The sequence below is a fragment of the Balaenoptera borealis genome (assembly GCF_965194805.1).
Source record: "Balaenoptera borealis genome assembly, chromosome: 2".
Lineage (NCBI taxonomy): Eukaryota > Metazoa > Chordata > Mammalia > Artiodactyla > Balaenopteridae > Balaenoptera > Balaenoptera borealis.
The window spans coordinates 114969965-114997424 of record NC_138867.1 but is presented as its reverse complement, the minus strand read 5'-3'; the positions used below and the strand labels follow the sequence as shown (position 1 = coordinate 114997424).

Genomic DNA, 27460 nt, shown 5'->3' with positions numbered 1-27460 from the left:
TCTATTCTTTTGCCAATGGAACATCTACTGTGTTCCAGGCACAGAATAAGGTCTTTTATAAATGTGTTCATGTGTAGTTACTTCACACTGGGTTCAATGCATAGTTGAAACTCAGTATACACAGGAAGGAAGGAAGAAAGGAAGGAAGGGAGGGAGGGAGGGAGGGAGGAAAGCAGGTAATAAGGGGGAGAAAGAGGAAAGAAGAAGAAAAGTAGAGTGGGTTTCAAGTAAAAATCAATTGTTTTTTCTACTGTTCAACAGAGCGTATATTAATAACTAGTATCTTACAGTAATCTCAATAAATGCCATGAAACCTAGTCTGCTATGCCACTACTGCTTCTCCTAAATTGAACAGAAGAAACCGTGAGAAGAGAAACCTCAAGTCAGAGCCTCAGACGACAAGCCCATCTTTGGAGGACTGAACATTAGGAACAAATAACGTAACAGAAGATGGTGACTCTTGATAAATGCCCTAATTGTAGTAGTTCCATGAACTGGTTACGACAGGTCTCAGTCACAAGTAGTAATATTCATTTACAAGGGCTGTAGAATAAACTGTGTGAAAATGGGCGGTTCCTGGATTTAGTAACACAATGAATAATGTTTTAGAAAACTTGAGCACTTGATGATGAATAGATTTTAAGATTATTCTATTTGAATTATTGTTTAGTATGTGTTATTATCATTCTTTGTGATCAGACTTTTTAAACCACAACCAGGATGAAGACAAAAGGTAAAAATATAAGTTTCAGAGTCAGAAAGTAAGATGGTCATCAGGAGAATATGTTTTGCATGGCTTTGTAAAAGTACCCAGACACTTTCAAACTTGCTCTTTTCTAGTTTTAAATTCAGTAATGAAAGACAACACCCCAAAAGATTCCTTAATATCATAAACACAGAACTGAAGGGCATCCTTTACCATGTTATATAATTTAGACATTATAAAAAGGAAGGGGTGGGGAGATTTCACTCTCACCCTCATCAAATTAGCAAAATAGAATATACTATGTGAATTATTTGTTAAAATAAGTTTTTCTTTAGGTAAGAAATCTTTGCCTTAACTCATATGGTAATCTAGACATCAATAGTTTCCATCAATGGTTTTATATTCCATGTAGAGTACATTATAATAATTATTTCTGAACTTTTGAAATACTGATAAAACTTTATATAAGCATGACTTTTGTTAAGATTCGCCAATGGCACTGATATCAACTTGCCATGTCATTTATTATTGAAAAACTTATGAGTGTACGGTTCACTGTCCAGCAAACTGCTCACTGGTTTCTTGTGCTTATTCTTCCCTCTGCGTGTGTCGAGGGCCACGTCACTGTCTCTCAGAGAAACACTAAAGACTTGACTTTGCCGGTCAGCAGTGCAGTCTTTTTATGAAACACCTACAATAGCACCACATGCATCTTCACCATTCATTCTTTAATTCAAGTGTTCATTCAACAAATATGTGCTATTCATTGTTCAAGACTCTGAAAACAGAGGTGGACCAGACAGAAATGGTCCCTGCTTTTGGAACTTTTATTGAGAGAGAGAGAGGAAATGTTTTCATTAAAAAGATGATTTTAGAGGTTGGTAAATGCTCTCAAGAAAACAAAACAGGTAATATGATAAAGGGTGTGGGAGGAGGGCGGTATGAATAGGGGCATTTAGAAAAATCCTTACTGAGGAGGTGACATTTGAGCTTGAACATGGATGACAAGGAGCCGGCCTGCATTTCCCAGCATGAGGGAACATCAGGAGCACAAAGGATGGACTGGCATCGTGTAGGAGGGAAAGAGAGAGAGTGACCATGAGTGAGCGTGATAGGCTGAAGAAGGAAGCAGGGGTCCCAGCATGCAGGACACCGTGGGTCACGGGGTAGCAGGTGGTGCGGGCAGCTGAAACTCTGTGCTAAGGGTTTGGGGAAGACAGTGAGGGTCTTCCAGGGCAGTGATATCCGATTCATGTTTTTAAAAGATCCCTCTGGCAGCTGGTGGGTAATGGATCATAGGGAGAAGCTTAGGAGTGAGGAGGGGTGCTGGTTCTGTTTATGTAGGTTGGATCCTACGCAAGGAAGGCAGGCAGAGTAGGTGAGTGGGCTTGAAATCCAGCTTTTGCACCACTCACCAAGCCCTGTGTCCAGCATGGGCCTACGTTCGCCTGGAGAAAGGCATATATTTTTCTATCACACGTAATGCACCATATGGGTAGGAAGCAGCCTCAGGAGTGAGAACAGGGGGCAAGATATTGAAATAATCTTTGTAGGGATAATAGTTATGGTGGAGAAAGAAAGAAGTGGGTTTAGGATATGCCTGGATGAAGAGCTGGCAGGACTTACTGATGGATTAGATGTGAGAGGCGAGGGGAAAGGAGAAGTCAATGCTGATCCTTAAACCCATGGGGTACGGTGCTGTCACTGACTGAGGGAGGGAAATCGGGGAGTGGGCCAGCTTATTTTTAGGAGAGGGGTCAAGAATTCAATTTCGGCAAAGTTAGCCTAAGATGCATGTTAGGTGTCAAACAGTCAGACACATGAGTTGAGGAAATTTTTGACTCTATTAAGTATAACTCAGAAGTGTGAAGAGATCATAGCCTCTTAACATCTTCCTCAAGATTCCTGACCCACTGAGGGATGGGGACAGGTGGAGGAAGAGAGCTAGAGTCAGCCCGGTCTGCTATTCTTCAACCGAGGGAAGAATTTAAACAGGTTCCATCTCTCGGATTTCCATCCCATCACTCCTCTCTCCCCCAAGATGCTGGGCACCCGTGGTGCACTCCCAGCAGCGCCTGGCAGGGGTCTTTGCTCCTTTTGGTGCCCTCTACCACCTCCGGACTCTGCAGCAGTGCACCTTGTTTGCATGGCCCTGGCCACTGCTTGTCCTGCTGGTGTTCACTGCTGAAACTGGCAGCCTATGGCTGGTGAGAGCTCGGTTAAGGCTCTGGGACTCCCTGCGTGATTCAGCCTCTTGTCAGCTGGCCCTGTACAGCCCTCTGGGTGCCTGCCATATTCTCCACCCAGCTCCTGACCTGAACCACACTGTGGCCCTATGAATGTTTACTAGCTCTCTACCCAGCCATGGTCCACGGACACTTTGGGAACATTTGGGCATTTCTGAGTCCCATCCTCATCACATGGGAACTGAGGATAGCTTTAGAGAGTGACCACCCAGCCCTGTCTCTGCCTGACCATGCCATACCACTGATTTTACTCTGATATGTTTGTCCACCATCTGCCTCCCATCACCCAAGCTGGCATCGGGCCCAGATGGGAGACGATCTCCTCTCTTAGCTTCCAAAGTAGACTGAACAAAAACTCTCATTGTCTGCCTCTTCTGCCCCACCTTCTTTTCCCAACAAGCCCTTGGTACCAGAAGAGGTGGGCTTCCAACTTTCATTCATCCTGTTCCATTCTTCTCCTGCCCTGGGAAGCAAGCATCACAGCCCAGACAGCAGAAATGGGGTGGGGGCAAGGAGAATCTTCTCCCTATATACAGAATTCTAATATAATTGAAGGATACAAAAATTCTTTCCAGTCACATTGCTACGGCCAAGGGATTATGGGAAATGGTGAAATGATTATTCAGAGGGAAATGCAATCTACACATATTTAAATATATTACACTTGTAACACAAGTGTAGAGCTCACTGAAACTGCCAGTGCTGGAGATACAACTGAGAGAAACCAGCATGTGGATGGGGTAAAGCCAGGAATGAAGGAGAGTATCTAAGTCATGTAGAAAAGCGCTGAGAGCCCAGAACCAAGTGCTGGGGCAATCTAGTACAGAGAGGCTGGACGGGGCCAGGAGCCAGCAAAGGACACTGAGAGGTAGTGCATGAGGTAGAAGAAAGTTAAGAGCATGTGCTGTCACTGGGGCCACAAGAGGAGCAGGCTTCCAGAAAAAGGGAGTGTGCAACTGAATCAAACATTCCCAGGGGGACAAGCCTATTAAAAAGACCCTACCCACAGTCTGATACTGACCCTGACCCTACCTCAGACCCCCAATGCTTCCTTAGACGGATAATAAGGACAAGTTGGAATGAATAAAACAAATACCTTATCTAAAAGGACCATTAGTAGCAAAACTTCATAAAATCGTGTAACCATTGTTAACTAAGATGATACTCTATTCAACAATTTCTGCACTCTTTGAGCCAAACTGAAACCCCACCAGGATGACTGAAGTGAACACTGGCTATTGGAGATCCCCCGCCGTTACTGAGAACTTTTAGAGGTACTGCACAGGATCTCCAGTCTGCCTCTTATGCAGCGTCATGAAGAGCAAGGGGACTTTCTTTGCTTTGCTTATCTTTTTTTCTGAAATCAACTTGGAAAACACATTAGTCTTTCATTCTTTTAGGCAGACACTAAAGCACATGGTTTTGTGGGTGAGGCCTCTGCTGGTTCCCATGCTTGGTGTCCCAGGCGTTCTGGAAACAGCAGAAATGTAGCCAGAGATGGTGCCTTTTTTTCCACCAAAAGGAGCCGTGAAATAAACCCCTAGGATGTGCATGGTGCCTGTGGCCTGATGCTTCTCCCCACCATTGCTCTGAGTTCATGGTGCCTGCTACCCCTACCCTGACCTTCACTTGTAACTGTGACTGTGGCCACAGTAGTTTTATTAAGTTCCTCTATTCCATTTTACCTGTTTAATCAAGTTAATACTATCTAGACTATGGAAAGAACAATACAAACAGTGATTGAGTTTGAATTGTTTACTTTAATGGTCAACCTGAGAGACAGAATGAGATAATACAAAGAGCATGGGTTGAATCCTGGCTCTGCCTCTCACTAGCTTAGTGACACTGGAGGTCTAAGTAATCCAGTGGGTTGTGGGGTGGGTAGCGAGAAACCTGCCCTCTAAGCTGGGCTGGGTTTCTAGGACCTGTCACTAGCCGTGGAGGAGGAGCAGGGCCATTGTTACCCCCTCAGGGAGCTAGAGATAGAGCAGGTTACTATAAAAGGAGCGGGCAGACTGTTGGTGGGAATGTAAATTGATACAGCCACTATGGAGAACAGTATGGAGGTTACTTAAAAAACTAAATATAGAACTACCATACGACCCAACAATCACACTACTGGGCATATACCCTGAGAAAACCGTAATTCAAAAAGAGTCATGTACCACAATGTTCATTGCAGCTCTGTTTACAATAGCCAGGACATGGAAGCAACCTAAGTGTCCATCGACAGATGAATGGATAAAGAAGATGTGGCACATATATACAATGGAATATTACTCAGCCATAAAAAGAAACGAAATTGAGTTATTTGTAGTGAGGTGGATGGACCTAGAGTCTGTCATACAGAGTGAAGTAAGTCGGAAAGAGAAAAACAAATACCGTATGCTAACACATATATATGGAATCTAAAAAAAAAAAAAAAAGGTTCTGACGAACCTATGGGCAGGACAAGAATAGAGACGCAGATGTAGAGAATGGACTTGAGGACACGGGGAGGGGGAAGGGTAAGCTGGGATGAAGTGAGAGAGTGGCATGGACACATACACACTACCAAATGTAAAACAGATAGCTGGCAGGAAGCAGCCGCATAGCACAGGGAGATCAGCTCCGTGCTTTGTGACCACCTAGAGGGGTGGGATAGGGAGGGTGGGAGGGAGATGCAAGAGGGAGGAGATATGGGGATATATAACTGATTCACTTTGTTATAAAGCAGAAACTAACACACCATTGTAAAGCAATTATACTCCAATAAAGATGTTTAAAAAAAAAAGGAGTGAGCAGAGACAAAGTTCAATATTTTTTTGTTTTGAGTCTTTTACCTAAAGTACCTAGAGCAGGTGCTAGAGACCAAGGGGAGTGGAATCCAGTAACCTTGCTTAAAATCTGCATCCTTGAGGCTGCTGAGGACAGGGCTTGTCCTCTGGGTGGAGGAAGACTCTGTGATGGCCAAGATGTCACCTAGAGGGAGGCTCTGTGCTAGCTGATGTCCAACTTCCAAGACAAGAAGGAGACCTTGCTCTTGAGCTAACATGAAATTCCACCCAAGCAGCTTAGCACTGCTTTCAGCACCATCCCTGTCCTGAATAAACTATTCAATCTCTAAACTGCTAAAGAAAAATTATACATCTAAATTTGTCTTCTATGTTTGTTAAGGACTGAAAGAAATTGCATTGGCTTACATAGTCTCTGTTGGGACCCATCTCAGCTGCCCATCCTGATTATCTTTCTGAACAGCTGTCCATATGCATCAGCAGAGCAAAAAATTACCAAATATATAAAAGTACTCAGCGGTTTAATGGAACATTCAGAGTAAATAATACTGAATGAAAAGCGCTTAATAAAAGAGCTTCTCTCTCCCCTACTTCCTGTGTATATATTTTTAACAATTCTTATTCTTACATTGTATCAATAAAGCAAGAGCAGGCTGTTAGGAAAGCAAATAATATGTAACAATTCTTGAAGATAAAAAATACAATTGCACAACTGAAAAGAAAAAAAACAAAACCCCAGCAGCAATGAACACAGCTAGCTTCCATCTTGCTTTCTAATACCATTCCCCAATAAAAGGAATCCGCACTCTTTGGAGAAATGGCTGATTCTAGGACTGGGGAAGCAAATAGACAAGGTGAGCCTGGAATATCTTCTGGTACCAGAAAGTAATACAGTGCTCAAAAAATAAAAAAAGCCACAATGATAGGGTCAAAAGGGACACAGAAGACAATTTAAACATCTCCAAAGTGGCTAAAGCTGGAACAATTTGAGCAACAAAATAAACAAGGCAGTATTGGATTGTAACCCAAAGTGTAAAGTAAATATTCATGAGTCCATACTGATATAAATAAATGAGGAGGCAAATCTCCCACGCAAAAGAATCCCAAATAATTTATGTAGATACTCAGCCCTCAAGAAAATGGAACATAGCTCCCTGCTCCTTATGTGTGGGCTATGTATGGTGACTTCCTTCTACAGAGTACAGTACGGAAAAAGGAGAAAAGAATAATCAACAGTAAGAAACCTGACAAATGTTACCTCAGCCAGATGATCAAGGTCAACATCAGTAGGGATAAGTCATGTTGATGTATGTACCTTTGATATGATGTGACAAAAATAGCACTTGACTTCTGTGGTCTTCCTCCCAAAACACACAACCTCAGTTTAATCATGAGAAAACCATCAGGCAAATCTCAACTGAGGGACATTCTCTACAAAATGCTTGACCAGTACTCCTCAAAACTGTCAAGGTCATCAAAAACAAGGAAAGTCTGAGGAATTGTCACAGCCAAGGAGAGCCTAAAGAGACATAACGACTAAACATAATGTGGTGTCCTGGATGGGATCCTGGAACAGAACAAGGACATAAAGGAAAAACTAAGAAAATCTGAATAATGTAAGGACTTCAGTTAATAATAATGTATCAATATTGGTTCATCAATTGTAACAAATGTACCATGTACATAAGTAACAAATGTAGGAGGTTAATAGCTGGGGAAACTAGATGTGGGATATATGAGAACTTTCTGTACTATATTCACAACTGTGTTGTAAACCTTAAACTGTTCTAAAATTAAAACTTTATTAAAGATCAAAAAAGAAGATGGAAAGATGCTGAAGTAAGGTATGGGGGAGAGTGAGCCTGAACCAAATAAATTGGTTTAGGGTCTGACAGTGGGTATCAGATTTCGGAGAAAGAGAAGTTGGATGGCTGTATCCAGGGTCAAAGAACCTTTAATGGAAATAAAAGCTTTGGTGGAATTCTTAATTAATCATTTTTATAAAAATGGTGCATGATGGGCTTCATGAGCTTATTACATACTATTTGGAATGCACGTTGAAAATTTTAAGTTAAAATATTCATTGGTGGGGAAAAAACCCTCAATAGAGGCAGTTAAACAACAGATTGGATTCTGCAAATAATTGAATTGGGAATTAAAGGACCCAATCCAAAAGTTCCCCCAGAAATCAGGAGTAAAAACAATGGTAAGAAATTTAAGGGAAAAACAAAGGCATGAAAAATAAGTTTAAGACATTTCAAAATATGTACAATAGGAATTATAGGAGGACAAAAATGAAGATTGATGATCAAAAAACTAAAAGAAAAGATTTTAATTGGAAGAAAGATTATGATCTTAAAATCAAATGGGCTATTTGCTGGTCAGGAGTAAAAAGAATAGCCACAACTAGACAAATTCTGGTGAAATTTCTGAGTTCCAAGGATGAAGATCACGTGGATAGGAAGAAACAAAAAGGTTTCATTCAGAGGAAGAAACCAATAGAAACTTCATGAAGTAAGAAAACAAAACTTAAATTATAGACTATTAAGAAATTAATGAGAGGGCTTCCCTGGTGGCGCAGTGGTTGAGAGTCTGCCTGCCAATGCAGGGGACACGGGTTCGAGCCCTGGTCTGGGAGGATCCCACATGCTGCGGAGCAACTAGGCCCGTGAGCCACATCTACTGAGCCTGCGCGTCTGGAGCTTGGGCTCCGTAACAAGAGAGGCCGCGATAGTGAGAGGCCCGCGCACCGCGATGAAGAGTGCCCCCACTTGCCGCAGCTAGAGAAAGCCCTCGCACAGAAACGAAGACCCAACACAGCCAAAAATAATAAATAAATAAATAAAAATTTAAAAATAAAGGAATTCCTTTAAAAAAAAAAAAAAAAAGAAATTAATGAGAACAAGCAAACCACACCCCAAAATCTACACAAGGCTGCTGTGTTCAAAAGACTGGCTTCTTATCTAGTAATAACTATGTGATCCTGGGCGAGTTACTTAACTTTATAAAGCTTCAATTCCTCATCTTTAAATAATAATATCAACTACTTCCATGGTGCAAAATATGTGCCAGACACGGTTCTAGGGGCTTTATGTGTATGAATTTATTTATCTCCCTTAACAGGCCTATAATGTAGATTATATGATTATCCCATTTTACAGGTGAAGAAATAGGAGCACAGAGAAGTCACATGCACAAGTTACAAATGGCAGCAACTGTAGCTCGAGTCTGCACTCATAAACACTATGCTAAAGACTTCTTATGAGGCCTTATGGGGTGTTATGAGGATTCAGTGAGATAATACATGTAATAGTGTACTCAATAACTGGAGCTACTATCTGTTTTAAAAATGAAGCAAACATGTGACTTAAGGAGCTAGCAGAGGAACAATAAAATAATCTAAATCAGGTAAGAAGGAATTAATTAAGGCAATAATAATTTATAATATAGCAAAAATGCTAAATTAGAATAAGAAAAATCATACACAGTATTGATAAATAAAAGCATAACTTGATTCTCTGAAAATAATCAACTATACAACTTTCCTACAAGTTTCACCAAAGAGAAAATGTGGGCAAAATGCACAACATCACTACTTTGTTAGCAAAAATCTGGGATCATCTTCTAGGAATATGCGCAATAAAAAAAAAATCAATAAGTGAAAAATCTAATAGAGCACTAAAAAGATTACAAAAACAGAAAATACCAGAGTTAACATCCGAAAGTCATCAGAACCAGATTTTATGGACAAGTTCTTATGAGAACTTAATTCGTTCAGCCATGCTTTTTTTTTTTTTAAAGAAACGGTTGTTTTCCTTCAACCTTATTTGCATTTTCTGTTTAAGAGTCTGCGGAAGAACAGCTTAAGGCGACCTGGCGCATGTACCTACCCACTGGCTGCAGTGCCGTCCTGGGAGGCGGGCTGACTAGTCTTCAGCGGGGAGTCGCCAAAGAGGGCAGAGGGCCCCTGCGCCTGCAGCCGAGCCTGCCACCTCCGGTTGAGGGGCCGTAAATTCGGGAGCTGGAGCAGTCCGTTCACCCTGAAGTTCCTCCGTGCTCTCAACCTTTTCAGCTGTAGCCGGCTCTCCCTTTACCATCTCTTCAGGGTCTCCGTAGAAGTAGAGCAGGTGTGACTTTCCGCGGGTGTTCACGGGAGATGGCGCCGCGCAGGCGCAGAACTTCCCCGGCCGGCATCCGGCGCATCAGATGCACTGAGTGAGCGCCCTTGCCCATGTGTGAGACGGCAACGTCCACACGGCGCAGAGGAGAGTGTGCTTTACCCAGAGACATGCGGGGCAGGCCCTGGGATCAGTAACCACCGGAAGTTGCAGTTCCCAGAAGGCTGCCTGGATCTGGTTAGTGAAGTTTCCAGGAGTGAAGTGTCCAGCAATAGGAGTGGCCCCACTGGCTGCAGCAGACTTCAGCACAGCCCACTGGCCAGTAGTCCTGGAGGATATGACATGACACCAGCAGGATTTTCAAAGGCAACAATGGCATGAGCTGCCAGCAGAAGCTTCTCCCGGTTCTCTTCAGATTTATGATGTAGATACAATTACTTTTTCTTGTGTAAACGTACTGTTCCATTTGGAAGTCAAGGTTGGTGCCACCTAAGTGGGTTCCTGATGCTAGGAGTTTGAGGACATCCCCTCCTTCATTTGCAGGACCTCAAGGGCTCCAGACACTGTGAAAGTTTTCCTTTCAGTTACGACAGGAACCCAGAACAATGCCACGGACCCCTCTTTAGGTAGAACAGAAAGGACAGCAAATAATCTGATTGCTGTGTCCCAGGCACTGTTGCCACTGGGTTTGTGGGAATGAACAAGAAAAATCCCCTGCTTTCCATGGAGCGTGACGGAACACTGAAAATTCTCAGGCTGATTAAACTCTTACAAAGTATAGAGAAAGATGGAAAGCTTCCTGACGCACTTTATGAGGATAGCATAATCCTGACCCAAACCTGAAAAAGAAAGCGTAAAAAAGGGAAAATTAAGAATGAACTTATGGATGTAGATGATGCCTGTACTGTATTAACACAACAGTTTCCCCTTCCAAAAGAGAATTTGGCCTTTCCATTAATTTTTTAGTTCTGTTTCCCTGAAAACCAGATGAAGGTAAAATATCAGCTGGGCCTGATTGGCAAAGTGTGTCTGCACTGGGAGGACTACCAGTGAACCATAATTCCTCATGGGGACATCACAGCCTTGGGCTCCCCTGAATGCAGGGGACTTGGAAGCCCCCCCATTGGAACTTTTCCAAGAGATACTGGCTCGTATGGGGCACAAGGCCTTTAAGCCACCACCATCCTATCCCCTTGCAGTGGGAGTCTTGCTTCTTCACACCTGAGCCATCTCATGTGGAGGGCTAAAGGAACGACTCCTGGATGACCGCTCCCATGGAGAGAAGCAACGAATGCTGCCTTCCTGCAAATTATGTCCATCCTCTACCCTTCAGAGGAGGCAGGTACTGAGTGTGACCTAGGGTGGTCTTGTGAGTTTGAATGTTTAGCTGAGTCCACATTTAGCTGAATGTTTGATTGAGCCTAGGAAGACCTCCCAGTGGAGGTCAAAATTCAAAAAATTCAAAATAAAGGAATAGCAAGTTGAATCCAGCAATGTGTTAAAATGGTAATGTAGTATGACCAAATAGATTTTATTCAAGGAATGTAAGGATGATTCAACATTTGGTAATCTATTAAAATAATTTATCACATGAATAAGTGAAAAGATAAAACTCACGGTCCTGACAGGAACTTAAAAAGACACTCTGTAAAATTGAGAGACATGTCTAATAAAAACTTAGTAAACTAGAAATACAAAACTATTCTTTATGATGAAATCAATAGCAAACATGATATTTAAATGGAAAACACTGAAAGTATTCCCAGTAAAGTGAAGAAAATGGCCACAAGGCTTGCTATGACAACAACGGCATTTCCTTAATTCTAGCTGTGAAATAACAACAACAAAAGGAAACAAGACATAGTATTCTAAAGAAATTTATTATAACAGCAGGGGTCAGAAAACGGGCTGGCTGCTTGTTTATTTTTAAATAAAGTTTTATTGGGACAAAGCCAGAGACGTTAATGTATGTAATGTCTCTAGCTACTTCCCTGCTACAGCAACAGAGTTGAAGAGTTGGGACAGAGACCATATGGCCTACGAAGTCTGAAATATCCACTAGCTGGACATTTAAGAAAAATTTGCTGATCCCTGGACTAGAGGATTATTATTTTCAGATGAGAACATCTACTTAAGGAAAAAAACCAAGAGAATCCATTGAAAATCGTTAAAACTAATAAGAGGGTTCAGTAGTTGGTGGGTATAAGATAAAGATACAAACATTAATCATTTTTCTCTTGTGTTGGATTGCATCACTTGGCCTAGTTCCTCCCTCCTCCCCATATCCATGCTCTTTGCCATGTAACTGCTACATCTCCTCTCACCATGGGCAAGATGCCCTGCTTTATTCATTGATCAGTCATATGACTTGCTTTGGTACTGGCATGTAGGCAGAAGTGATGCAAGCAGAGGCCTGAGATGAAACTAAGCATTGGGCTTTACTCCTACATGTCTTCCACTACCATGAGAAGAACTTTTACATGGGATTATCCCAACGGTCTCAGGTATGTGGAAGCCAGGCCCAACCTAGATTAACCAACTACTGCAAACCCGCAGATATATAAGTGAGCCCAGACAAGATCAGCAGAGCTGTTCAGTCAAGCCCACCTGAAGCCCCTAAATATATGTGAAATTAACGATTATTGTGGCATGCCACTAAGGTGTTGTGGTCTTTTGCTACATAGCAAAAGCTAACTTCTATACCTATAATATTAGCAATAACCAGTTAGAAAATGTAACCCTGCACTCAATAGCTATTAAAATAGAAAACACTTCATCTCTTTCTTTACCCTTTTTACCCAACTACCTACTCAACATGGCCCCTGGATGCGTAATAGGCATCTCAAACTAAACAGGTCCAAAACAAAATTCACCCCATCTCAACTCCTCCACTCCAATACCTGTTTCTTCTGCAGTCTTCCTTATGTCAGTTAATGACTCTTCTCTTTCTCTCTCATCATTTAGCCAGCCCACCAGCATATCTATTGGCTCTACTTTAAAAATACATCCAAATTCTGAATTATCTGTCTACCACTATTGATACCACTTTGGTCCAAGCCACCAACAGCTCTTATATAGACCATCTCAATAGCAGCCTATCAGATCTAACTGTAAAAGGCGATCAAGTCTTCCACTCTTGTGTCCCAGCTATTCTCCATGCAGCAGCTATTCTTCATGACCTAAAATATAGGTCAGATCATGTTATTCCTCTGCTCAAAGCTCTCTGATGGCGCCCACCTTATTTCGAGTAAAATCTCAAGTCCTCCTCACTGCCTATCATGCTCTATTTGATTTGCTTTCTGGCTCCTCTCTGACCCCAATGTTTCTATTCTTTCTTTAATCACTCTGCTATAGAAACACTAGCCTCCATGCTGTTCCTCCTGCATGGCAGACACACTCTATCCTCAGGGCCCTTGAGCTTTCTATTCTCACTGCCTGAAATATTCTCCAAGATATCTGCCTGACGCACTCACCCACTTTCTGTGGACCTCTACTCAAATCACTGTATCAGAGATTTAATACTGATCAAAATCACTGCCTACCTTAAAGAACATAACTCCCACCTTCTACCACTCACTGTTTCCTCACTTGCTTTTGATTTTCATGGCACTTATGACCACCTGACATATTACCAAGATATTTGTTTGTTTATTGTCTTTCTCTGCTTTCTAGAATGTAGGCTTCCCAAGACAAGGTACTTTGTTTTGCTCACTGCTTTATCCCCAGAGGCCTAGAACAATGCTCAGGATATAATAAGTTCTCAATAAATACTGTTGAATAAATAGATAGACCTAGGAATAAACTTCACAAAACTCTGCAAAACCTGTATGAAAAAAGAAATATAAAATTGAATTGAGGGAAATAAAAAAAGGCTTGAATATATAGAGACATATCATCATCCTGGATGGAGAGATTCAATATTTCAAAGACATCATTTTTTCCTAAATTCAGTTTATATTGAACACAATCCCAATTAAAATCCTAATATGATTTTTTGGGGGAGGAAACTTATCAAAAGGATTCTAAAACCAATCTAGAGCTATAAATGTTTGAAGCCATCTAAGGCACTTTTGAAAATGACAAGTAATAAGAAGCAGGCAGATATTCCCAACCATATATTTAGATATACAGAAGAGCCACAGAAACGAAAGGTCATGGTACAATAGCACCAATATAAGTAGACATGTCATTGGGACGAATCGGAGAGTCCAGCTAAGCAGATAAATCCAGTTCACACTGCCAGCTGTGTGACTAAGGTGACTCTCAGCCTCTCTGAGCTTCAATTTCCACATCTATAAAATGGGGCTAATAAAGATTGTCAAGAGGCCTGAGTCACATAATATACATAAAGTGCTTAACATGTCCCCTTGTATGTAGTAAGGGTTCAACAAATTCTAGTGCCTTCCCCAATGGGACCCAGAACAGGAGTTCTTATCCTTTCTTAATCAGATGGACACTAGTAAACTAGCCACAGCAAAGGGGGTCCCACAGTCTTTAACTAATGTACGGGCAGGTTTCAGGTAATGATGGGCTGTGTCGATAGGAGGGTGTGAAAATTCCATCGACAAAGATAGCCTGGATTGTTATTCACCAACAGTGCAGAGGAGAAGAGGGGAGGGGAGGGAAGAGAGGATGCTGGTCTCAGAGCTCTGGAAACTGCATAGGGGCCAGTCTGGGAGAGTAGGCTCTGTGTCCATGGGACCCAGAATTTCCTTAGGAGGGATGGATGCAAGGGGAGGGTGTTGGGCACCCAGCTAGAAATCACCTCCTTGGGGGAGAAGCCCCTAAAGCGATGACAGCACATCCAGTGGGGTTTGCCCCATCACACTTGATTGGGAAATACTAACTTAGAAATAACTATTTGATTAAGAAATTAGTGCTTGAGGATTCTCATAACTAGTTATCTCTTGGTTGTTTACAGAAAAAAATGAATGGGTTTTACTTAGAACCTGAGTGCCTTTTTTGGGGTGTATCATTTTGTGCTGTGGCTTCCTAGAACAAATAACCATTTTGTTTTATTCCCAGAGAAATAATCCATGACACATGGGTTTTTATCACAAAACAAAAATGTCAAACTTTATCTTTATAACAAAATAAATGGTTGAGTATAGTCTTTTGTCATTTATTGTAAAATATGTTATCTATGCTAAATCTTGGTAAGCATCTTACTCTCCGATCTTCTTGATAAAATAGGTGAGTAATTAATTTCTGAGCTTGGTGTATTTCCTCTGTAAGAGATCATTTGCCTATGTGCATTTTGATACTGAAAGAAATCCTAGAAGCTAAACTTCAAAAATTGTAGACTTTGCATAGATAAACATCTGCTGTTTAATGGTGTTTTGAACTGCAGAGCTACCATTTAAGTACTTTTAATTCTTTTCTTTTTTATAACTGAGTGGGTGGGGAGATGGGAAAGAATTGTTAAGAATAGTCAACTCTCTCTCTGTTTCATCCTTTACAGAGCTGGAGTTCCCACACCTGACATGCCTTCCTCATGTAGTTCAATGAGAATTGAAAAGAAGAAGAGATTAAAAAGTACTTCAAATTTCTCAAGGGACTACAGAACAGGAAGGTTTATTTTGTTCATTGCTGAATCACTTTCCTGGCTCAGGTTTTTAAAATGTTATATTTGCTCTTTTTTTGTTACTGGTCCATGGAGAACATGTATTGGCCATTTCGTAAATAATATAAATTTAATAAGCTTTTACAAGATTAAATGTATTCATCATTCATTCATTTAACCAGTAATTCCTAAATACTTAATATAGACTGCACCCTGGGAATACAAATGAACAAGAGTCAGTCATCGTTATTGGCTCTCATGGAACTTACAGCCCACAAGGAGGAATAGACCCTAAGACAGAATCATGCAGATTGCAAAGACTACTATGGTCATGGAGGGCTTCGTGGAGGAGGTGGCTTTTGAGTTGAAATCTGAAGGATGAGAATGGGCCATACATGGAAGAGCTGAGAAAGAATATTCCAGGCAGAACTCAGCAAGAGCAACGGCCTGGAGGCTGGACATAGCAAGAAACCAACATGACTGGAGGGTGGTAGGTGAGGGGAAAGCAGAGTATGAGCAGAGATTGGATCAGACCAGACCAAATTTCCAAATGGAAACGTGGCTCATTCCTGAAGAAGTATTCCAAATGGAACACTCCTATCTCTCCGTGAGGTAGGCCTAGGTGATCTGCCACAGATTCCTGTGTGGGTGAGTGTTGATGGTACAATGATGCTTGGAAAGGCTAGATAACCTGCCCAAGGAGCACCAATGTCCACTGATCACCTTTCCCCAGCACCAGCTCTTAGGGGTTAGGTAGGAGGGTGGGTGACCCAAGGCTAGCTGGTCAGGCCAGGATTTGGCCCAGGAAGAAAAGGATGTTAGTTCACCCACTTTTCTTCTGACTTCAATATGCAAAACTGTTCCCAGTAAACCAGGGCCTACTTTAGATACCACTGATGGTGGGTCATGGCTACACGAAGAGAAGATTTTTTGCTCGTGGGACCATCAAGCTCATTCCACAGACAGCTGCAGCAAATGATGGGCCTCCAGCACTTCAGACAATCAGGCAGCCGAAGATTCCAGGGCCCCCACTCCCTTCCCCTCTGTATGGAGGGCTGACCTGAATAACAGAAGGACAATGGGAGAAGAGACACGTGAGCCACCAGCTCCTAGCTGTGCCCTTCCCAGGAGTGGGAGATAACAGATGGTATCTTCTGAAAATGAGGAATGTGGTATGTGAACTACCCTTTTTGGTAAAGGGTCAGATAGTCAATATTTTAGACATCACAGGCTATATATGGTCTCTGTAACACATTCTTCTTTGTTTTTATCTGTTAATTATTTTTTAATAACACTTCGAAAGGATTAAAAACCATTCTTAGCTTTCAGGGCTTACACTGAATCTGGCCAAGTAGGTTACAGTTTGTTGAGTCCTAAGCTAGACTACATTGCCCTGTCAAATTTCAAACTGAGACTACTTAATCTGCATTACACGCTGCATAAACATTTCTTTTAAACTTTACAAGAATTCTCTGAGATAGGCCTTATATAACAACCCTATCCCCATTTTCCACACTCATCGGTGTTTTATGGTCAGGAGATGGAAGCTTGGAGAGGTCAAGACACCCACCCAAGGCCATGTGTCTAACAAACGACAGAAGCAAGATCTGAACCCAGGCAGTGTGTTCTCAGGCTTCCTGGTCTTAATCACAACACTATACTATCCCCCACCGTTAACTAGAGATATGGCTTTGGACACATCCATTCGTCTTTCTGGGTACAGCCCCCATCTGTGCAGTAAGAGGGGTCTTCCTCAGTGTGAGGGGCACACCTGATGCTGTGTGGAATGATTTCCATGGTCCATACACACAGCATTAAATAATGTTGATTCACACAGTGAGATGACTGCCCATTCAAGTCTCTTTTAAATCTTCCAATGATGTCAGGGAAAAAGGTTCAATCTGGCCCTCACATATCTTTTAACATCTCTCCAGCACATGGTAGTTTCCATTTCTATAACAGCTTTCCATTTTTACTGAGTTTCAAGGCTCAGGGTCTTCAGTAGGCAGTGATATCTAGCTAGAATTTAGTATCACTCTTCTATTCTTATTGTTACTTTCTGGTGTTGCTTTCATGGTTTTATTTTTATTGTTTTTTATGATTATTTTCTATTTATGTAAAGTGTTAGTGCTGCTATTGCTGCAATTCTCTTTTCCATTCCTTCATGGTTATAAGATTGCTCCTGAAGCTCCTGCCATCACATCCATGCCCAAACTGGAATAAGGGGTAAGGGCAGGTTTCAGCTACTTTTATCTCCTACTACCAAGAAAGCAAAAGAATTATAAAGACATTGCATTGATCAGAACATGTCACATGGTCGCCTATAGCAGCAAGAGAGGCTGAAAAAGTGAATGTTTGGCTGGGCACATTGCCACCATGAACTAATCAGGGTTCTACCAACAAGGAAAGGGCATAGATACTGGACTCGGTAATAAAAGTGTTTGCCATAGGCTGGGAAGCCTTTGAACCTTCTTCTTAGTGCCTGCAGAGGACAGGCCTGGAAGTTAGAGATGCGGGAGCATTTGGGGAATTAAGCAGAAAGCCACTTTCTTTTTACCTTGTTTGCCACCAAGATAGTGCGGCCACATAGAGCCGCCAAACACCAATGAACCATCGTCGCTCGTAAGGAACAACGTGCAACGAGAAAAGCAATAATGTCACACGCTCTTACAGTAGTAAGAGTAGTGGTGAGAAATCTTATGGGTTTGTCCCCGTTGGCCACTACGGCACAAAGTGCCAAGCAAAGTGCCTTTTCAGTCTCTATTATGTAGAAGAAATATTTTCTTAAGTGCACACACCTCCAAATATGTACCCTAGAAACTAGGTCTGAAATCTTATAAAATCTCAGTTTATGTGCACATTTCTTACTATTTCAAAAACTTTTCACATTCATGATTTGACCCAACAAGGATTTAGTGATGGCCCACTGTTCCCCAGGCACCTTCCCAAGTGCTAAGGATACAGGGGTGAAGTAGACCCACAAGAGGTATATATCCTGATGGAAGAGGCAGACAAAAAACACACAGAGAAGCAGGAAAGCCAGAATATTAAGGACTGAACCTGGGAGTCAGACTTCTGGGTTTGAATACAAATTTTGTTGCTTTCTGGCTGTGTGGCTTTGGGCAAATTGTTTGCCTCTCTGTGCCTCAGTTTCCACAGCTATAAAATAAAATAATGAGGATAATTATACAACTTCCTTCATAGGGCTACAGTAAGACTGCTTCTTGGCTCATAGGGATTAGAACAGCTTCTCCAAAGAACCAAGAAGCTAAGGTGCAGACAGCGTTTTAAAAGGTAAAAAAACGGGGATGACAAATTAGTACAGACCTCATTTGATGACTGTACACATTACATGGTTTAATTCCCATAAAGTGCTTAGAATTGTGACTGGTATGTAATAAGTACTCAATAAATGTTAACTATTATCTTATTTTGAGCATGGAGTTTTTACTGGATGTTGCACAGTGCTATGTAAGTTCCCTAAAGACACTAAGGAATCCTCTAGGCCAGTTTTAACGGGCACTGTTGCTGCATTCTTGTGCTTAAGTTGAAGACTTCCTCCTTCAGTCACTTGTTCCAGGAAGCATTTGTGTGAGGTAGGGAATCTGGCCCCAAGCATGGAAGACAAGTTTAAGATTTGGGAGTAAAGTATAGTAAGATTGAGGTAGCAATGACGAGACAGAGCTTGCAAAATCCCTGATGACAGAACTGCTCTCCTGCACTATTTCTCATCCTCCCTGCCCTCCTTCGTCAGAATACCAGTGACTGGCTATTATATCAGCATTTCCAATAAAGTAAAAAGGGGAAAATACAGACCTGGGCTTTCATGGAAAGTATTTTCACTCTCACAACCAGAATCTCTGCCTTAAAAAAAATTATTGTTTTAAGATCTTTAACCTTTCCTGCAGCATCTTGATACCCAACTTTCTGAAAAGTGTCTCTTCTGAGGAATGGTATTTCGTGGGACAACGTAACATAGTCTTTGCCAAGTGACTCAGTTTGAGATATATACACACGCAAATATTGTTCCAATGTCAAGTGACCCAAATTTACAGAGAAAAAGTGGGCATTGGTATCAGTTTGATGTCAGGGTTTTCCCATGTTTGCAGGGCAGCTTTAAATACAACTTGATTTGAAGGCATTTGAAGGCCAAGCTCCAGCCCCTTGTCAAGATGCTCCTGGCTGTGGTCCTTGCCTCTGCCCTGCTCCTCTGCTCCGCGGCCAGCCAGAGGTGTTTGACCTTGACAGGGATCAAGGATGTCGAGTACCTCATCAACAACCTGCAGGTAATCTGCAGAGGGGGGCGCCAGTGGGAAAGGCAATTATTGAAAATTTAAGTGAAATATAAGAGGATGAAAAATGCACCACTCACCATGGGTTCTTGTTTCTCCACTTAACTTTTTTAGAAACATCCACCTTCAAACTGCAACTGCAGCACCAATGTGAGTAAATGCTCTTCTAAGATCTTTCCAAACTAATTTTAGTTTTCACATCTGGAATCTTCACTGTGAAATTTCTCTTTCGCAGGTGACTGATTGTTTGTGTCTGCCCATTCCTTCTGTAAGTATAGTAAAAGAAAATAATCTTGATCATGTTTTTTTAAAGCCTTTAAGTCAAAATTAATTGTTCTATTTGATATCTGAAATAAGAAACTGTTACTTAGTTATAATTGTTACAGATTAGTAACAATTTTAAAAACCTTTCAAAATCTTGAAATTCTATGCTATTGATATATACATTTCTTTGCATTTAGTCTCCTTGAGAAGTCTGAACACTTTTCGATATTTAAAAAAGAATCTTGAATGTGTTTTTAGATTAGTGGCCATGTGCCCAATTAAATCAAACTGGGACTGAGAATATAACAAATGATATAGTTCATATCACACTGTTTTCTAATCCATTTGCTGGTATCTCTAGGGTTGCAAAACAGTGTAAATAAAATGACGTCCTTTTGTCCTTCCTCTGGCCTAAACTCTCTGCATACTTTGCCTTCTCCCTCCCTCCCTCCCTATCCTTCTGTTTAGCTGATTCAGAGTGGCTATTGCAAGGTTTGAAGCCTGCCTTCCAGGAGGATAGGGTGTCTGAGATCGTGGGTGGAGGGAAAGTGAAAAGGGTTTCCAGGGAGTCATTTCCCACTTTGGCAGAGAGGAAGCGTGGCAGGAATTTCCTGGTTAAGGTGAGGAAGCAGCACCTACCCAAGGTGCTGTTGTGCTTGACTCTCTCACAAGCCAGGCCTGGGAGAACCTGAGCTTTTCACCACAGCTGAGGTCAGGTGTCACACCCTACCATGGTCCATCTATTAGATGACAAGAGCATATTATGACTTCTGAGGAGGAACCACACATTTATGGCCCAGCCCATTCCCTTAGTTTTTAATCCATGGTTTTAGCTACTGCTGAAACAATGGCAGTATTCAACAGGCATATCCCATCAGGCTGGTGTGAAAAGGCTTTTCCTTTCTCTGTACTTTCAAACTCACTATGACAAGACTTGGAACAAGGGAGCATCCTTTGAAAAGTAGACTCAGCACTGGCTGTTTCCTGGGGTCCACAGGCCTCATGTTCCCTGGGGTGCAACATACTGGAAATCTTCAGGGAGTGTCACTGTGGGAAAAGGGCCTTACCTTGAAATATTGAAGATCATTTCCTAGCCTGGCAAGGCACCTGTCTAAAACACAATGCAAGTTTAGATTACATTGGTTAAATTAAAATAGCCTCTAAAAGCATTCTCTTTGTGATTCCTACTCAAAGCTGTCCTCTGAATGTTTCTTTTCCTAAATCCTTGTTATTTACCAGGACAACTGCACCACAGCATGCTTACAAGAGGGTCTGTCGCAGATGGCCAACACCACAGTGAAAACAAGTTTCCCGCTGATTTTCAATCGGGTGAAGAAAACAGTTGAAGCCTTCCAGAACAACAAGTGTGGAGTGAGTGTGTTTTTATCTGTGATGTGCTCTGGTTAGTTATTTTTGTGTGAATGTCAATGCCAACTCCATCTGAATGAGAAAGGGTGATAAGGTTGGAACTGGTAGTTCAAGGTTGATTAGGGACATATAAGAAATTTAATCAGAGCAAGAGAATTAAAGTGAGATCTGCCCGGATGGTTCATTGTTCCCTCTGACTTTAAACAACACTCACCCTTATGTTGGCTTTTACTTCTCTCCACCTCTTGAATAATGAAAGAATCTAGCCTGATTGTAATTAGAAGCTAAAATCTAGAGAATCAGGGCTGTAACCCATACAGTTCTAAATTATCTTAGAGATTCAGTTTGCCGAGTGGCTATTCTGGCCTGTAAGTTAAAGTTTTCTTTCCATTGGCCAAGGAGGTGTTTAAAGGAGGACACATCCACATCCAGGTGGAAGCTTGTCATCTGCCCTAAATGTCCATCAGTGCGTCCTCTTCTTGAGCATACACCCTGGTCGCTGGAGGAAAGGGGAGGGAGTGAACTTTTTTCATTACCGTCACCATGTGAGGGCCCCTCCTCACTCAGCTACTGAACTGCGGGGGTTTCTGCCATCAACAGCATGCAGTTCTAAATGCTTAATATATACTGTTTCATTGAATACCTACCTTAATGACAATTGTCAGATTTACCACCCTCACATTGTAGAGGAGGAAACTGAGGCTCAGTGAGGTTAACTGATTTGCCCAAGGCTGCATATTTAATAAGTGGCAGCACTGAGATTTGAACTCTGGTCTCTGGGACCCCCTAAATCCCACTCTTAGTCATTGTGCTATAAAATGACCTTGGAAGGACAGCCAGAAAGAACAATAACAAAATTTTAAGCCTCAAAGCATCCCAAGAAAGTTTCCTCTAATGAGGAGATTTAGAGATTTAGGGCCACTTGATATGTGTGTGTGTGTGTGTGTGTGTGTGTGTGTGTGTGTGTGTGTGTCTGTGTGTGTGGCAAGCAGACCCCTGAAATCCTACTTCAAAGTCAACCACCTATGCCACCTACACAAAATGTTAGTGACTCCCCATCCATTTGCTCCATGCCTCAAGCCCCCCACTGCCAGCACACCCCCATCCCCACTGACCATCCCCCCCGTCCACTCACCAGGCTCTGGGCAGGGTAGTTCCTGGGGCTGCTGGGTCCCATACTGTTTTAGTCACTCTGCCTTTGTCAACTTTTATCCCAACAGTCTTTCTCCTGTGAAAAGCCATGCAACCAAACCACAGCAGGCAATATGATGACATTTCTGAAGACTCTCCTGGAAAGTTTCCAGAAAGAAAGGATGAGAGGCAGAGTGTGAAGCTGAAATGTTTATTTATTCTATTTATTGAATTTAGAAAGCCTCCTCTTTAAGTGGTTGCAACTAAAAAATCAAATAAGCCATGCTAAGTCAAAATCAGTTTTAATAGTTTGTTTAAAATTTTATGTCTTTATTTTGGAATAAACAGATCTTGGAAAAAAACTCAGTCTGGTCTCTAGGTGCTTATTTGTTCCTTGATGCTCAGAACAAAGAAAGCTACAAGTCTGTCAATGGGCTGATGGGTCAAATACTCCTGTAATAACAGTAAGACTCGTTATCCTCAGCACAGACTTGAAGCCTCGTGAACCGTATCTGGGGCTGTTAGGAACAGGGCCGCACAGCAGGAAGTGAGCGGCAGGCGAGCGAAGCTTCATCTGCCGCTCCCCATCGCTCCCCATCGCTCCCATTACTGCCTGAACCATCCCCCAGCCCCCCACACACACTCCCGTCCGTGGGGAAATCGTCTACCACGAAACTTGTCCCTGGTGCCAAAAAGGCTGGAGGCCGCTGGTTTAGAGGAATCTACTAAGGGCAGTATTTTTCCAGGTACTGGTAAAATTAAAATTGCTTCTCCCTATGGGGCTAGACCATCCTTTGGTACTTTTTTTTTTTTTTTTTTTTAAAGATAGTAGTCATCTTTTCTCTTTTTTTTTAAAATTAATTAATTAATTTATTTATTTTTGGCTGTGTTGGGTCTTCATTTCTGTGCGAGAGCTTTCTCTAGTTGTGGCAAGCGGGGGCCACTCTTCATCGCGGTGCGCGGGCCTCTCACTATCGCGGCCTCTCTTGTTGCGGAGCACAGGCTCCAGACGCGCAGGCTCAGCAGTTGTGGCTCACGGGCTCAGTTGCTCCGCGGCATGTGGGATCTTCCCAGACCAGGGCTCAAACCCGTGTCCCCTGCATTGGCAGGCAGATTCTCAACCACTGCGCCACCAGGGAAGTCCTCCTTTGGTACTTTTGATGTCAATAATACATAAAGTTCAGAGCACCCAGAGCCAGGATTCCTCAAAGGGATTTGCTCAAAGGCATTTCTGTCGGTTACAATGTCAAGAAATATCCATGTGACCTGCACAGCAAACAGGCCTTGGCCAGAGGTGAGGTTCTCTGATGATATGGGCAGTGTGGTCCCTGTAGCTGTGCAGCTCCATTAGTGACGGGGGTGGCACGAAATTCGCCCTCCACCTGCAGCCATGCCCCTCCCGCATAGGGGAAGTGGAGGAGTTTTAGCAAAGGGGGCCCAGGTCAGGGGAGTGTTTTATTATTTGGTGCAGAAATGGTGGGTCCATGGGTACATCCAATCATAATTATTTTAGTCTTAGTTTTGACAGAAAGAGCCAAGTTTCTCAGTGATTAACTGACGGTGACATGTCTATCAAAGGGCAACAAGCTGGATCTCTAAGTCCAGAGGCTTTCTGCTCACTGGTTTAAACTTTGTCTTCCCTCAGTGCTGAAGGCCATCAGGCACGTTGCAGGGGACACAGACCTCCATACAGACAGACAACAGTCATAGTCTGTTGACCCATCGGCTTCCCGAGAAAAGGGAAAACGTCACGTGGCAGGGGGGTGGGAGTGGGGTATAGGTTCTGTCGAGGAGGTTTCCTCTGGACCTCTCGTAGCACGAGAATTCGAGCTCCAGCTATTACTGTTTTTATGAGTATCTCCCAGCATCTCCTATATTATTTCCTCCCCGAGACTCAGAGTCTGACCCCTAAGTGTCCTCAGTGCCCTCCCTCTTGGCACCCAGCTCCCAGCACCGGAGGCCTGCCCTGCAGGGTGGGTCGAATGCAGGGTCCGGCCGTGGCTGCTGTGCCGGATCCCCAGCTGGCCTGTGGATTCCCACGGACAAAGCTGAGAAAATGGTCTATCAAATAACACCTTTACTGTTATTTATTAATAGTAATCATGTAATTAGTAAGCCCTTACTCTATATGTACTAAGCATGCATGATCTCATTTCATCTCCTAATAAACCGTAGGAGGTAGGTATTATTATTTCTGTTTTACAGACGAGGAAATTAAGGCTCAGAAACGTTAAGTGACCTTCCCAAGGTCCCACGGGTGGTTAAGAGTTAGAGTAGGGATCCAGCCCCAGCTATCTCTGATTCCAAACTCTTTGCTCTCTCCGTTCTGCTCTTTTCTTACTCTGTGTATATCGTGTCTGTGTTGTGTTCCCTCTGACTACAGCCTGACGGTAAAAAAGATTCATAATGATATGGGTCCACATTCCATTTTCCAAAAACCTGGGGTCCAGAGAGCTTTCAGAATTCAAACTGTTTAGCTGTTTAGAAAGAGAATACTCAATTCACACTTCTCACGTTACATAACATCCATAGCAGGGCCTGGGGATCCTGTGATTAAACACATTAATAGCCTGCAAAAAACAGAGGAGCAATCGCGTGAGGTAGTCAGCTTTGGCAACCAAATGAGTCTCAACAAATCTTGGGCTTTCAGAGCTGCTTGGATCTCAACATTATGATAAGGGCTTTGTGGGCATTTCTTTAGCTCTGGCCCCACTTACAGAAAGGGGGGCCCTCTCTTTGCACTGGGCACCTCCAGGAGGGCCGGAGACCTCTGTGGCTCCCTGGACAGCCCGCCGTGGCATCCAGGTCCTGGCAGCAGGGCCTTCTCCTCTCCTCTCCTCTCCTCTCTCTCCTCTCCTCCATCCGGGTTTTCTGAATGACTGGCCCCAGACGCAGAGCTGTGCCGCATTATACAGCATGGTTTACAGCCTGCAGCCTTGGAAGCCGCCCCCTCAGCAATGCTCACCCCACACGGGCATCACAACAAGGACAGACGCTGGTGGTTGGTGATGGTTTCAGAACACAACCTGGGGATGCAATCAGCTGCCGGAGAAGATGGGCAGAGAGATAAGCTGCAACCCACTGTCACAGCTTAGTCACCAGCAGAGCCTGGCGGTTTCCCTTGGCTTTTCTGCAAAGGTGGCGTTACCCGCCGGATGCACCCCTGCAGCCAGTTCAAAGCAGGATTCTCAGGGCCTGCCTGTGATGAGGTGCCCCGTCATTGCTCTCCTTCCTGTGCCAGAGGAGCTGAGATTTATCTAGAAGTCACCTTGGAGAAAGGAGAAAAAGAAGGACTAACATTTATTGTTTGCTGTGTACCAGGCACTCAGTTAATGATGTTTTGTTCAATGTCTAGTTGGATCTTTACAACAAGCCCATGAGGTCGGTGTAGAATTATTGTCTGCAATTATGCCTAGTGCACAGATGAGGAAAACGGGGCCCAGAAAGTTTACATGGTTACATTACTTGCCAGGGGCACACTGCTCACAAGTGGAAAAGCCAAGATTCCAGCTCAGGTAACTGACTCAAGAGCTACATTCTTAAATCTGACCCACAGGAGGGTGTCGGCTCTCAACACAATCAGTCTCAACAACCTGGCTGCCTTGTCCAGGTAGCCAGGCCCCCAGCAGAGTTGTGCCCAGGAGATTCCAGATCAGGGCACAATGTCACTGGCCAAAGCCAAGCCCAGATGCTTCTGGCCTGAAAGCTGACCAGTCCACATCCATCTGTCTGTCTCTCCCTCTCTGCCCATCCATCCCATTTGAGGCAGGAAGATACTGTGCAGTCTCAGCCCTGCAATTCCTTTCCTACCCTGCTCCCCTCCTCATTCATCCCAGACCAACACCTTTCTTCCTCTGCAAAGGGAGCGCTCAGCAGAAATGCAAAGACCATTCACCCATTGAAAGTGTACAACTCAGTGGATTTGAGTATATTCACAGGGCTGTGCAACCATCACCACAATCTGATTTCAGAACATTTTCATCACCTGCAAAAGAAACCCTGTACACATTAGCAGACATTCCCTATCCTCCCTTCCCCCAGCCTAATCAACTAACAATCTACTTTCTGTCTCTACTGTATAAATTTGGCTCTTCTGGATTTTTCCTATAACTGGAATATGACGTGTTCTTCTGGGACTGGCATCTTTGACTTACCATGATGCTTTCAAGGTTCATTATGTTGTAGCATGTATCAGTACTTCATTTCTTTTTATTTTTTAATTTTTATTTTATTATTATTATTATTATTTTGGCCACGCCGTGCAGCATGTGGGATCTTAGTTTCCCCACCAGGGATCGAACCCACATCCCATGCAGTGGAAGTACAGAGTCTTAACCACTGACCACCAGGGAAGTTCTACTTCATTTCTTCTTATAGCCAAATAATATTCCTTTGCATGGATATACTGCATTTTATTTATCCATTCATCAGTTGATAGACATTTGTGTTGATTCCACTCTTTGGCTATTATGAATAATGCTGCTATGAACATTCATATAAAGGTTTTTTGTGTGAACATGTTTTCATTTCTCTCGGGTATATACCTATGAGTGGAATTGCTAGGTCATAAGGTAATGCTGTTTAAATTTTGAGGAACTGCCAAACTGTTTTCCAAAGTGGCTGCACCATTTTACATTTCTACCCAGCAATGTATGAGGGTTCCAATTTCTCCACTTCTTTGTCATCATTTGTTATTATCTGTCCTTTTGATTATAGCCGTCCTAGTGGGTATAAGGTGGTATCTCGTGGTAGCTTTGATTTGCTTTTCCCTTATAACTAGTGATGCATCTTTTCATGTGCTCATTGGCCACTTGTATAGAAATATCTATTCAAATCCTTTGCCCATTTTTAAAAAAATTTTATTTTATTTATTTTTTTATACAGCAGGTTCTTATTAGCATCAATTTTATACACATCAGTGTATACATGTCAATCCCAATCTGCCAATTCATCACATCACCACCACCACCACCCCACCGCTTTCCCCACTTGGTGTCC

At 42.7% G+C, this 27460-nt stretch overlaps 1 protein-coding gene and 1 pseudogene across 2 annotated transcripts in view; one reads left to right on the top strand and one right to left on the bottom strand.

Moving 5' to 3' along the window:
• LOC309623487 (small ribosomal subunit protein uS2 pseudogene) overlaps positions 1-12661 on the bottom strand; it is a 30620-nt pseudogene extending 17959 nt beyond the window's left edge. The window contains exons 1-2 of the transcript XR_014249936.1: positions 12655-12661; positions 9617-10611 (exon numbers count right to left, since the gene is read on the bottom strand). The product of XR_014249936.1 is annotated as a small ribosomal subunit protein uS2 pseudogene (transcript). The remainder of the gene's footprint in view (positions 1-9616; positions 10612-12654) is intronic.
• On the top strand, positions 10516-25726 carry IL9 (interleukin 9). Its single transcript, XM_082380436.1, has 4 exons — positions 10516-19732; positions 21194-21365; positions 21668-21699; positions 22519-25726. Exons 1-4 carry the CDS (start codon positions 19580-19582, stop codon positions 22660-22662), a joined length of 501 nt encoding a protein of 166 aa, XP_082236562.1. The 5' UTR covers positions 10516-19579; the 3' UTR covers positions 22663-25726.
• Positions 25727-27460: the final 1734 nt, after the last annotated feature.